General features: G+C 47.9%; 1 protein-coding gene across 1 annotated transcript; it reads left to right on the plus strand.

The window, feature by feature from the left end:
- The first annotated feature begins 259 nt into the window (after nucleotides 1–259).
- Nucleotides 260–11,232, plus strand: KDF1 (keratinocyte differentiation factor 1). The gene is made up of 4 exons (XM_024203314.3): nucleotides 260–298; nucleotides 7,454–8,571; nucleotides 10,171–10,245; nucleotides 11,150–11,232. The coding sequence occupies exons 2-4, from the start codon at nucleotides 7,473–7,475 to the stop codon at nucleotides 11,230–11,232; spliced, it is 1,257 nt and encodes a 418-aa protein (XP_024059082.2). The 5' UTR covers nucleotides 260–298; nucleotides 7,454–7,472.
- The last annotated feature ends 1,508 nt before the right edge of the window (nucleotides 11,233–12,740 follow it).

A 12,740-nucleotide genomic window follows, 5' to 3' on the forward strand; every position in this document is an offset into this window, starting at 1 on the left:
GGGGGGGGGGTCAGTCCCAGAGTGGGGAGGAAATCAGTGGCTGGGGTCCGGGGGATCCCGGGGCTCGGTGGCTGGGAGGGTCCCGCCCGGAGAAGGGGGAGGTCCCCGGGGGGAGACAGAGGCTGGGTGCAGGGCACAGGAGCTCAGTCCCTGGGCCCTCGTCCGCGGAGGGGAGGGGAGAGGAGCTTCGCCTCTCCGAGAACCGTGTCCCTTGCGGCAGCCCGTAGCGGCAGGTCACATGGTCTCACCTGGCCCAGGTGAGGGAGGGGCCGGACGCCGTTCACCTGGCTCGGCACAGGTAACTCCAGGACCGGGCCTGGCCACCGACCCCCGGCGGGAGGGACCCGCTTGGGGAGCCGCCCCCCCCCCCCCGCGCCCGGCGGGAGCAGGCCCCGCCCTGCCCGGGTCGCTCCCCCCCGAACACGCTGTGGGGGGGCGGACCCCGCGGGGGGGGCAGCTCCAGGGGTTCAGCCCCACCCCGGGGGACACTCCCGCGGGCTGGGTGCTGGGGGGAGCGCGGGTCCCTTGGAGCTGGGGCTTTCTCCCACACCTGCTCGGTGGCTACTGATTTGTTTGCCTGGGGCAGTGGGGTTCATTTGCGGACCCCTTTGGAAATCTTAGTGTGCAGAGCCCCCAGGGGTGCGCGGACCAGAGGTTGTAAACCACTGGCCTAGTGAGCGCCAAAGCAGCGGATTCCTTCCTGCCTTGAGGCGTGGGGACCTCTCCTTCCACCTCCCCACTGAATCAGTCTCACCTACTTGTGACAACCCTCCTCCTCCAACATCTCCCCCCCCCCCCCATCAGGCTCCCTTTTTAATAATATGACATTCACCTAAACACTCTGTATCCCCCTCCCCGCCTACCTGCTTGCTCTTGGGGGACGGGGGGGGGTGACATGTATGTTGTGCTACTTTTGTGTTGCTGGGCTTGGGAGGGTTCTGAGCTGCATGTGGGACGACACATCGGGTGTGTGTTCAAGAAATTTGATCAGCTTTCTAGGAAACATGTGATTGACTGGAACCACAAACTCCAGTGCAGCCTTTGCCACTTCATGCCCTGTGCTCTGAAAGAGCTGCTGCAGACACAATCCCTACAGATCCATCGCTACACTAGATGCACGTCTGTTACTCTTTCCTTGGAAAATACTTTTAGTTAAGTTTTAAAAAAGTATCAGTATGCTGTGTTATTGGGAATGCCCAAGGTGTTTGTGTCAGAGGTAGATGTACCTCCGTTTATGTGAAAATAACTTTGTAGTGAATCTTCAGGAGAATGAACAGTTTATTATGATTTGTACAATAGTGGTGTCTAGGATTGCCAACTGAGATTGGCAGCTACATTGTGCTAATGTACAAACGCATAGTGAGAGACGAGCTTATGAGCTAAATAGACAAGACAGATGTGAGGTGAGCGGGGAAACTGAGGCACAGAGCAGCAAGGTGACTTGCCCCAAGTCACCCAGCAAATAAGTGGTAGAGCTGGGAATAGAACCTGGATATCCTGAGACCCAATCTACTGTCAGCAAAACCACTGTAAAGCAGGTTTGAACCATGGCAGCAGAGTGGTTTTTGAATAAACTGTAAAAGCTATTGAGGGTTCCGTGTGTTTGGATGCAGGTCACGTTAGAAATCAAGAAAGGATTAAATTTGAAATACAGTGGTTTGGAGGTTCTGAAAGGCCCCCTTTAATCCAGTGTTTCCAAATCCTCCGGTACTAGATAGGGAGGAGTCAAGGCTGTGGCCAGCCTGGTTATTGGTTTACTGATGTAGATAATTCAGCTCGTTCTTATAACTCCGTAGTTCTCAAACTTGTCCTGGTGACCCCTTTCACTTAGCAAGCCTCTGAGTGCAACCCTCCCTTATAAATTAAAAATACTTTTTTATATATTTAACACCATTATAAATGTGGAGGCAAAGCAGGGTTTGGGGTGGAGGCTGACAGCTCGCAACCCCCCATGAAATAACCTCATGACCCCCTGAGGGGTCCTGATCCCCAGTTTGAGAACCTCTGTTATAACTGATCTCAAAGGAGCTCTCCTCTCCCTCTCAACAAGGAAGATCTTAAACCCTGGATAATTAGATGTTCCAACTACTCACAAATACCATTCTTCTGAAATGGACGCTTAACCTCTTTAGAAGGACCGTGTTGGTTCAAATAAGACTGATGCTTGAGGAGGAAGAAGGTTACCAACTTCATTGTCAGTGTCAATTTGGCAAGTGGGTTTTAACCCAAATATTTATTTGCCATTGTTAGGCAGCTGGTTACAATGTAGCATCTGGGCTTACAGTCAAAGGGAACACGTCTCTGGAATCCTGGTAGTTGGGCTTTGATCATAGTTCGATATCTGTGTTGGTTGAGAAGTCTTTATAGTCTTAAACTTGTGATCTTGTGGTGAATACAGTGTGCAGCTGTGATCTAATGGACTGAGCACAGGGTGTGAGCCGGAGATAGGTTCTATCCCTGACACTGCATTTTGCACAACCTTAGATAAGTCATTTAACCGCTGTGCCTCAGATTTTTTTCTTCTACAGGGGAGATAATACCCACTTTATAAGGCACTTTGAAACCTCAGGATACTAAGCGCTATATAAATGACCATTACTTTATGGGCTTTGGATATATGTCATTCTTTTAACATGACCTCTGTATTATGAGTAATCTGTCTTCCTGCTGACCAGTAATGGCTCTCCACTTGGAGAGTTTGATCAGCTCAGATGGGTTTTTTGGTGCGTGAAAACTTGATGAAATTGAGCAAAAGCTGATGGCCTGACTCAAAAGTGCCGAGCACCCACAGCTCCCGGTGAAGGCAATGCGAGCTGGGGGTGCTTATCCTGATTTTCAAAAGGTGCTATCTGAGTTTTTATATTTAAAATGTCTAGGAGTAAGGGAAGGGGAACTCTCAGGGTATGTGTTAATCTTATAAAATACATAAGTGAGACCAGATTGTCTGAAGAAGAGCTCTGTGTAGCTCAAAAGCTCGTCTCTCACCAACAGAAGATGGTCCAGTAAAAGATATTGCCTCCCCCACCTTGTCTCTCTAATATCCTGGGGCCAACCCGGCTACAACACTGCAAAATACATAAGTATCAGCCAAGGCTAATGTCCATGAAGCCAAAATGTCCATGGAAAACAGCGGAACAAAGGCTAGGGAAGCTTATCTCCAATGTATAAATATCTGCCAAGCACTCCCAGTCCCCATGTCTGTTACTTTGGCAGAACAACTTTAAAAAGTGGCAGTTGGTCATCCTAGTTAGGGTAGGAGTAGGGAGGTTATATTACCTTTGTATTTGACACTGGTATGACCACTGTTGGAATACTGTGTCCAGTTCTGGTGTCCACATTTTAAGAAGGATGTTGATACATAGGAGAGGGTTCTGAAGAGATCCGCAAAAACGATTAAAGGATTGAAAAGCATGCCTTATAGCGATAGACTCATGCAGCTCAATCCGTTTAGCTTAACAAAGAGAAGCTAAGGGGTGACTTGATCCCAGTACCTATAGGGAGCAAATATTTGATAGTAGAATCATAGAAATGTAGGGCTGGAAGGGACCTCGAGAAGGCATTAAGTCCATCCCCCTGCACTGAGGCGGGACCAAGTAAACCTAGTCCATCCCTGACAGGTGTTTGTCCAACTTGTTTTTAAAAGCTTTCAAAGATGAGTACTCCACAGCCTCCCTTGAAAGCTTATTCCAGAGCTTAACTCCCTTATAGTTAGAAAGTTTTTCCTAATATCTGACCTTGCTGCAGATTAAGCCCCTTATTTCATGTCCTACCTTCAGTGGACTTGGAGAATACAATAATTGATCACCCTCCTCCTTTATAGCAGCTCTTAACATATTGGAAGAGTGATCCGGTCGCCCCTCAGTCTTCTTTCCTCAAGACTAAACATGCACAGTTTTTTCTACCTTTCCTCACAGCTCAGGTTTTCTAAACCTCTTATCATTTTTGTTGCTCTCCTCAGGACTCTTTCCAATTTGTCCCCATCCTTCCTAATCTGTGGTATTCAGAATGAGACACGGTACTCCACCTGGGGCGTCACCAGTGCTGAATAGAGCAGGGCAATTGCCGCCCGTGTTTTACATAAACACCCCCTTTTGATACATCCCAGAATCATAATTGCCTTTTTTGCAGCTGAATCACATTGACAACTCATTTAGTTTGTGGTCCATTATAGTCCCCAGATCTTTTTCAGCAATTTTGTAGTTGAGCATCTGATTATTCCTTCCTAAATGAAGTACTTTACACTTGTCTTTACTGAATTTCATCTTGTTGAATTCAGACCAATTTACCAGTTTGTCAAGATCATTTTGAATTTTAAACCTGTCCTCCAAAGTGCTTACAACCCCTCCTAGTTTGGTGTCATCTGCAAATTTTATAAGCATGCTCTCTACTCCATTATCCAAGTCATTAATGAAAATATTGAATAGTACAGAACCCAGGACTAACCCCTGTGGGACTCCCAATTTGACATCAAAACATTGATAACTATTCAAGTACAGTCTTTCAATCAGTTGTACACCCACCTTATAGTCATTTCACTTAGACCATATTTCCCTAGTTTGCTTATGAGACTGTCATGTGGAACTGTGTCAGAAGCCTTACTACAATCAAGGTATATCACATCTACTGCTTCCCCCTAGGTCAGTAATCCTATCAAAGAAGGAAATTAAGTTGGTTTGGCATGATTTGTTCTTGACAAATCCATGCTGGCCATTCCTTATAAACCTTTTATCCTCCAGGTGCTTACAAATTATTTAATAATTTGCTTCAGTATCTTTTCAGGTATTGAAATTAAGCTGACTGGTCTGTAATTCCCCAGATCCTCCTGGTTTCCCTTTTGAAAGATAGGTACTATTTTCAGCCTTCTCTTGGTCTGGAACCTCTCCCATCCTGCAGGAGTTCTCAAAGATAATTGCTAATGGCTCCAAGATTGCTTCAGCTAGTTCCTAAAGCACCCTAGCATGAACTTCATGAGGCCCTGCTGACTTGAATACATCTAACATATTTAAATATTCTTTAACCTGTTCTCTCTCTGTTTTGGCTTGTGTTCCTTCAATGTTAATTGTGTTGAGTATCTGGTCATCATTAACCTTTTTAGTGAAGACTGAAGCAAAATAGGGATTAAGCACCTCAGCTTTCTTGATGTCACCAGTTATTAGTTCTCCTTCCCCACTAAGTAGAGGACCTCCACTTTCTTTCATCTTTCTCTTGCTCCTAATGTAATTAAAGAACCTCCTCTTCTTGCCTGTTATGCCCCTGGCTAGGTGTAACTCATTTTGTGCCTTAGTCTGTCTGTTTTTGTCCCTACGTACTTGTGCTGTTCTTTTCTACCCCTCCTGAGCAATTTGACAATGTTTCCACATTTTGTAGGATTCCTTTTTGATTTTCAAGTCATTTAAAGAGCTCACCATGGAGCTATATTGGCTTCTAACTATTCTTCCGATCTTTCCTTTGCTTCGGAATAGGTTGCAGTTGTGCCTTTAATATTGTCTCCTTGAGGAACTGCCAGCTCTCTTGAACTCCCTTTTCCCTTAGATTTTCTTCCCATGGGACCTACCTACCAGTTCTCTGAGTTAGTTGAAGTCTGCTTTTTTGCAGTCCATTATCCTCATTTTGCTGCTCTCACTCCTTTTCTTTAGAGTCGTGAAATCTATCACTTCATGTTCACTGTCACCCACGTTGCCTTTCGCTTTCAGATTCACTACCAATTCCTCCCTGTTGGTCAGAATTAAGTCTAAAATGGCTGTCCTCCTGGTTACTTCCTCCACTTTCTGGAACAAAAAATTGGGCTCTTCAATCTAGCAGACAAAGGTATAACAAGATCCAGTGGCTGGGAGTTGATATCTACGGGACAGCTTTGGAACCCAAAGAGAGTGGGACAAAGTAGCTACAATAACAGAATCATAGAATATCAGGGTTGGAAGGGACCTCAGGAGGTCATCTAGTCCAACCCCCTGCTCAAAGCAGGGCCAATCCCTAGACAGATTTTTACCCCTGTTCCCTAAATGGCCCCCTCAAGGATTGAGCTCACAACCCTGGGTTTAGCAGGCCAATGCTCAAACCACTGAGCTATCCCTCCCCCTCAACAGCACAGAGAGGGAGAGACTGACATACCTTGGTTCAAGCATGGGGCTGCATGAATTTATTTTTCCTCATAACACATGGTGACTTATATATTCAACTCTCATTTGGTAAATTCAAGGATCTAAATTTAAGCATATTGCATTCGAAGGGGGTGTGTGGAGATCAGGGAGTGGTGGAAAGTTGTACCCTTTAAGGCTGTTTGTTTTTCATTTGCCACGGTGGTAGCCACTGCTAGCCCAGGCCTCAAGGATAGAGCAATGTAATGGTCACATGCAGCGTGACATTGAACTTGTATGTAAAAGCCACATCAAAAGCTTTACTCCGGAGGTCTGATATGAGACTAATTTGGCATCTACATTCAGTTCCCTGAAAACATCTGCAATCGAAATGAAAAGAGAAGCAAAATCAGTTTTTCCTTCAGTGCTTTTTGCATAGGACATGACACTGATTGCCAACCACAATCAGCAACAGCTGTGCCACCATTGCCAAATCCCCTGAATTTGCTTTAGCACCAAGTAGCTTAGAGCTCACTGTCTTGGCCAGCTCTTGTCTAATGATCAGTTAGTTGTCATCTCCTCCTAGGCACGATGTGTTTTGAAATGGATATGGCTTATTCTTAGAGCCTCGTTTAAGCCCAAAGAATGCAAGACGAAAGGGAAATTGTTCAAAAGAAGGTAGAATGTGTAAAGGGAAACTGCCAACTGCCACCACCCGCCTTCTGAACAACTTCAGAGTCTGAATCTCCTTCCATTTGGGCTGGGGAAGCTCTTCTGAAGGTTATAGTGACTCTGATGCCACTAAAAGGAGCATTTTAAAAAATAAGTGGCTTTTCTGACTTGCTGCTTCCTTTTGGAAGGCACTTAAAACTCGATGATTAAAGCATGAGTACAGGTACTGCAGGGAACGTTGTCCTGGTCAGGGGTTGGGCAGCGGTTCTCAAACTTCATTGCACCGTGACCCCCTTCTGACAACAAAAATTACTACATGACCCCGGGAGGGGGGACCGAAGCCTGAGCCTGCCTGAGTCCCGCTGCCCGGGATGGTATGGCCAAAGCCAAAGCCCGAGGGCTTCAGCCCTGGGTAGGGGGCCTGTAACCTGAGCCCTGTCACCACGGGCCAAAGCCTGAGCCTTGCCACCCAGGGCTTGAAGCCCTCGGGCTTCAGCTTTAGCCCCAGCAAGTCTAACGCCAGCCCTGGTGACCCCATTAAAACAGGGTCACGACCCACTTTGGGGTCCCCACCCACAGTTTGAGAACCGCTGGGCTAGATGATCCAGGTCTCGTCCTTCTCTGAGGATTCTTAGACGCGGGCTGGAGACAAAGTTACTGTGACAATGGCTCTACATTTGACATGAGACCTTCCTGTTCTTCAGGTGCCTGATGTGGTGAGCCATGCTGGGCAGGAGAACAAGACACCCCCAAGAAGTAATCAGCAAGCACCGGATGAACCTGTCCCACCAGGATGCTGTGCCCCAAAGGATCAGCCCATCCAAAGAGTGTGACATCAGCCTGGAGGTGTTCAGCAAATCCACACCTGAACTCAAACAGAGCCGCAAGCTGGCACAGCAAGCCCGGGACAGGAGAGCCCGCAAAGCTGACCTCAAAGACTCCAACGGGAGGGAGGCAGAAACAATTACCTTTATTTCTGGCACAGCAGAGGCTCCCCAGACCCAGAGCTTGTGCTGTCTTTCTTTGTCTCAGGCCTGGAATGCCTCCAAGGCTGTTCTCTGCTGTATAGTGACCTGTGGGGGCTGCTTTAAGAATTGCAGCATTCACATCCCCTGCCTGGGTCACACTGAGACTTCGATTGATGATGGAAGAAACAGAGAGCAAAATGGACGGGTGCCTAGCAACAGCCCTGCCAACATCTCCCCCATTGAAAAGAATGGGAACCAGATCAAAAAGAACACTATGGGGAGCAGCTTCAGTTACCCAGATGTGAAACTGAAGGGGATCCCTGTCTATCCGAACCGGAGCCCTGGCAACCATACAGATGCAGATTCGTGCTACAAAGAGCCCCTGCCAGAGAAGACCTGCAGGAACAGCATAGAAAAGCCACCACTCCCCAGCAGCCACCGGAGCTCGGAGGAATATTACTCCTTCCACGAGTCTGACCTGGACCTCAGTGAGTTGAGCAGCTCTATGTCCAGCAAAGAGATCGATGTCTTGATCTTCAAGAAACTGACCGAGCTCTTCAGCGTCCACCAGATCGATGAGCTGGCCAAGTGCACGTCAGACACTGTCTTCCTGGAGAAGACCAACAAGATCTCAGACCTGATCAATAGCATCACTCAGGACTACAACCTGGATGAGCAGGATGCTGAGTGCAGGCTAGTCCGAGGCATTATACGTATCAGCACCCGGAAGAGCAGGGTCCGGCCCCCCATTTCCATTCCTGCCACCAAGAGCCACGAGGAGAAGGCAAGCAGAGGAAACCCACCGGACAGCGGCAATGAAACCATGCTGGAGTCCCTAATCACCAGCCAAGACGGTACGTGCAAGTCCCTTGTCCACACTAGCTTTGCAGCTCAGTTCCCTGTGTTTGAGAGCTGGGTTCACCTTGGGATATGGAACCCCAGACTTGTGAGAGCTCCTGCTTTGGAGTTTGCAGGGAGTAGAGTTGGAAACTGAACTGTAGCGTCAAGGTTATTTTCCTGAGTTGGGGGAATCTCATTCCCCTTCTAAACCCTGAAGTTGGCCACTTAATACTACCCATGTCCCTGAGAACCCATTTTGCAGCTATTATCCTTCTGCATAACTCACCATACTTTACTCTGCCAGAGGGGTTTGCGCTGAGTGATATAAGGGGCTGGCCATACACTAGTCCTGGCTCGCCTCCCTAACCCCATCTTAGGAAGCAAAGCCATGAGTCAAACTCAGGTCACTGGGATGATCAGATCTGGCATATGCCAGAGCACTTCCACTACGGCTAGTAAGTTGGCCTTCTTAATTAAGCTTTGACCAATGTTGTTCTTAGATAATGTTCACCTCCTGATGCTTTCTTCCCCATGCCTCATTCTCAAGCCAAAGGAATCTTAGGCTTGGTCTACACTTACCCCCCAAGTCGAAGTAAGGTACGCAAATTCAGCTACGTGAATAACGTAGCTGAATTCGACATACCTTACTTCGAACTTACCGCGGTTCAGACGCGGTCCACACGCGGCAGGCAGGCTCCCCGTCGACTCCGCGGTACTCCTCTCGTTGAGCTGGAGTACCGCAGTCGACGGGGATCACTTCCTGGTTCGATTTATCGCGTCCAGACCAGACGCGATAAATCGAACTCGGAACTTCGATCCCCAGCCGCCGAACTAGCGTGGCAGTGTAGACCAGCCCTTAGTTTCTCTGCCTGTAGCATGAAGGAACTTTCCCAACCCAGTAACAACTCTGAAACAATGTTGTCTATCAACAACCTTGGAAAGCTGGCCGGGCTGGGGGGTGGTTTCACCATGTTAATTTTCTAATCTCTTTCATTTCGCTTCCGGAAAGCCTTTCCTTCCCCCACTCTCACCCTTAACTTAGACTCCAGTAACGTAACCTGATACACTTCCAGACTTCTGAACTGCACATTGAGGCCGGTCACTAGCTTGTCCCCTATCGTTCTTCTCTTAGGTGATAGTTACCTGCAAGTATCTCAAGTGCTGCCTAACCCTGAAAGAAAAGGGGGAAGCTGCTGACAGAGTGGGAGGGCCTCTTTCTTTGGAATGTGCACCCCTCCTTGTCCGAGTACCTGAAACTGCTCACCTGCAGGACATGCCACAAGGCGCGCTGTCTTAGGGCTCTTGAAGAAGCAAATATTGTTGGATGTGATGGGGAAAGAGTAAGACTATTCTATTTCTGGGCTGGCTGGTTATTTAGTGTTAGGGGTGCTGTTCCTTTATCGTATTTAAATAGTTGTCAGAGGCACAAGAATGTTTCTTAAACCTAAAGAATAAAGAAGTAGTGACTTAGCCCTGATAGCCAGCTGGATACGTGCAAATGATAGTGGCTATTGGGAGAGAGCGTCATATGATGCTGGCAGGTGTGTCTGCACATGGCACCATATACACCTTCAGTCTTTTCCCCTCTCAGCACTTCTGAATTTTCTTTCCAGATTTGGCTGTGCAGATATCCGAGGAAACCACAGCAGATGCGATAGCCAGGAACATGAGGCCGTTCAGCGCTGCAGGTAACACCTCCGTGTCTCTCTCAGTGAGAAAGCAAAGGCTCTTCCAACGTCCAGCTGTGACTTTGGGATGTGGCCCTTATTGAATAGAGGCCATTTCCTTCATGGGGAGGTCCCAGGATAGTCCCCAGATATACTGCAGTGGTGAGGGAGCTTCCCAAAGCCTCCCCTACTGCACATGGCCTCAGTTCCCGGTCTGTAACACAAGAATAGTACCCACCTCTCGGGGTGTTGTGAAGCTTACGGCTGGACTCTAGAAATGCAGTGTGGTGACGCTGAACCTGTGCTCGAGCCTCATGATGATCCTCATTTAGACCTTTACTGGTGCAAAAGGGAATGAAACAAAGATCAGAGTTTATACAACTCCCTCCCCCCTACACACACACACATACACACACACATACACACACTTCTGGGGCCTGACACCAAGCCTGAGGGTTTTCAGTCCCCAAACCTTTTGACAAAGTTTGAAGGGAAGTGAAAGCATAGTTAGGATGGGATTTTGACTTCAGTCTGAGGGTAACTTGCAGTGAAGTGAAGCAGCAGGGGCGAATTATTTACCAGCAGATGCCTTGGGCTCTGTTCCTCTCCCATGTTGCTTTTAATGTTTTGCATCAGAGAGCAGCCTTAGGCTGAGCTGCCAGTTCCCCTGTGTGTGTGAAGTGACAGGATCTCTTCTGAAAGTTGCCTCTGATACTCTGGGCTATTCCTTGCCTGAGGGGGTCATGCTGCTTTCTCTTCCCTTGAGATACGCAAGACCCTTCGTATACGAGATACGTATTTGAGAACGCAAGACCCTTCGTGGCAGCTGTATCTGTCTAGCTCCTGAGGATTTTGCTGCTGAGTCTGTGCCATTTTATGTGAACTTATCCTTTCCCACCCTCTCCCCCCCTTTTTTTCTCTCAAGGGTCTCCAATGAGCAGAGCTTCCTCCTACCAGGACACAGAGACTGATTCGTCTGGAGCACCGCTGCTTCAGGTTTACTGTTAGGATAATGGACCAAGGCAGCGCTCTGTGGCGGGAGAGGTCGCTTGGCCTTGCGGCACACAGAGCTCCTCATCTCTTTTAATATAAAATGTGCTATGCCACTTTATTTTCTTCAGTTCTCTTTTTCCCTTGTTAAAGTTCAACTTGCCCCTCAATCTGTGGGGCGCATTGGATTTTTTTTGTGTGGGGGATTATAACAGAACCTTGAGGAAATGGACCATGAATCTAGTGAACTTACTCAGACGGTGGGACGTGAGTTCTGGGAACAGAAGATGGACCAGGAGATCCTGACAAAGGGAATTTGTTCTGCCTTTGTGGGAACGTGCTGTTCTACTTCCACTCTTGGAGTGCAGTTTTAGTACCCAACCAGACGTCAGCCATCCAGCTGTTGCCCAGCTCCACGAGTCAGCTGTACAGTTTTTGCCCTTCCGGCACTGTAGATGTTAATGTATGTTGTGTAGCTTTGTTGATGATCTTTCCCCCACCCCAGGAATGTCTTTCCATTGTAGCAATTCTGTTGAGGGGAACGCCAAGGCTGTAAGAACACCCAGCTGTTTAAGATCCCAGATCTCTACTTACTGTTGCTGGTCTTGATGGTCCTAGGGGCTGAGTCCTCTATGCACAGTAGCCAGACAAGCTTTCTTGACAAAGTGCCTTACACCTGTCCTGGAGGGAACACCTCAGAAAAGAGAGGGTAGTTCAGCCTCCGGGGTTCGTTTAATCCTTGGCCTCTTTGTAGTGGCTGCCAACAAAGCAACCAAGCCAATTAGTGCTAGTTGCAATGTGGACAACTTGTTGATGAGACTAACTGGACTGAGACCCAACTCTGGTCTCTCAGGTTATCATGCAACCACTGAATAACAACTTTAAATCACTGCCAGTCTGGTGAGAATCACTGACATGAGGTATTAAATAGACACAGGTGTTGATTTATAACTCGTTTGCCAATCAGCTTTTCCCTCACTCATCTGCCGAGGCTCACGTAGCCCTTGGTGGTCATGTTAACTGTTGGAGAAAGCCCTGAACTTGGGTCTTGGCAGGTAAGCGAAAGACCAGACTTCTTTTAAAATTACAAATCAGTCCTCCCTGTCACTCTGCCTGTGTGTTTGGGATCTTAAATGCTCCTTAGAAATGCTCCCTGGAAAACTTCGCTGTTGCCTTTAAAGGGAGGGAGAAGGGCTTTGTGGGGGAACTCTCCATGAAGTGTATGTAGGGAACTGATTATTCCTGTGTAAATGTGACTCTCACTCCCCTTCGCCCAGGGGTGTTCAGCATGCTCAACCTCTCTCCTAGGAGTGGTGCCCTCCCTCCTGCATCCCGTTACAAAAGAACAGGTAGTGTCGCCACCCTAAAGGCACCAAACTGGGTGACCTTGAGAGCTGCAGCTTTGCAGAAGCCTGAGGGCTGCACCTCACTGGCATCTCCACTGGCTCGTTTATCAGGAAGTGAACACACCCAGCCATGAGATTTGTTTATACACTTCAGTGCCTTAGCAGGGGAATAGGGAATGC

Source organism: Terrapene carolina, unplaced genomic scaffold, assembly GCF_002925995.2.
Source record: "Terrapene carolina triunguis isolate 2854851 unplaced genomic scaffold, T_m_triunguis-2.0 Scaffold236, whole genome shotgun sequence".
Taxonomy (NCBI): Eukaryota; Metazoa; Chordata; order Testudines; family Emydidae; genus Terrapene; species Terrapene triunguis.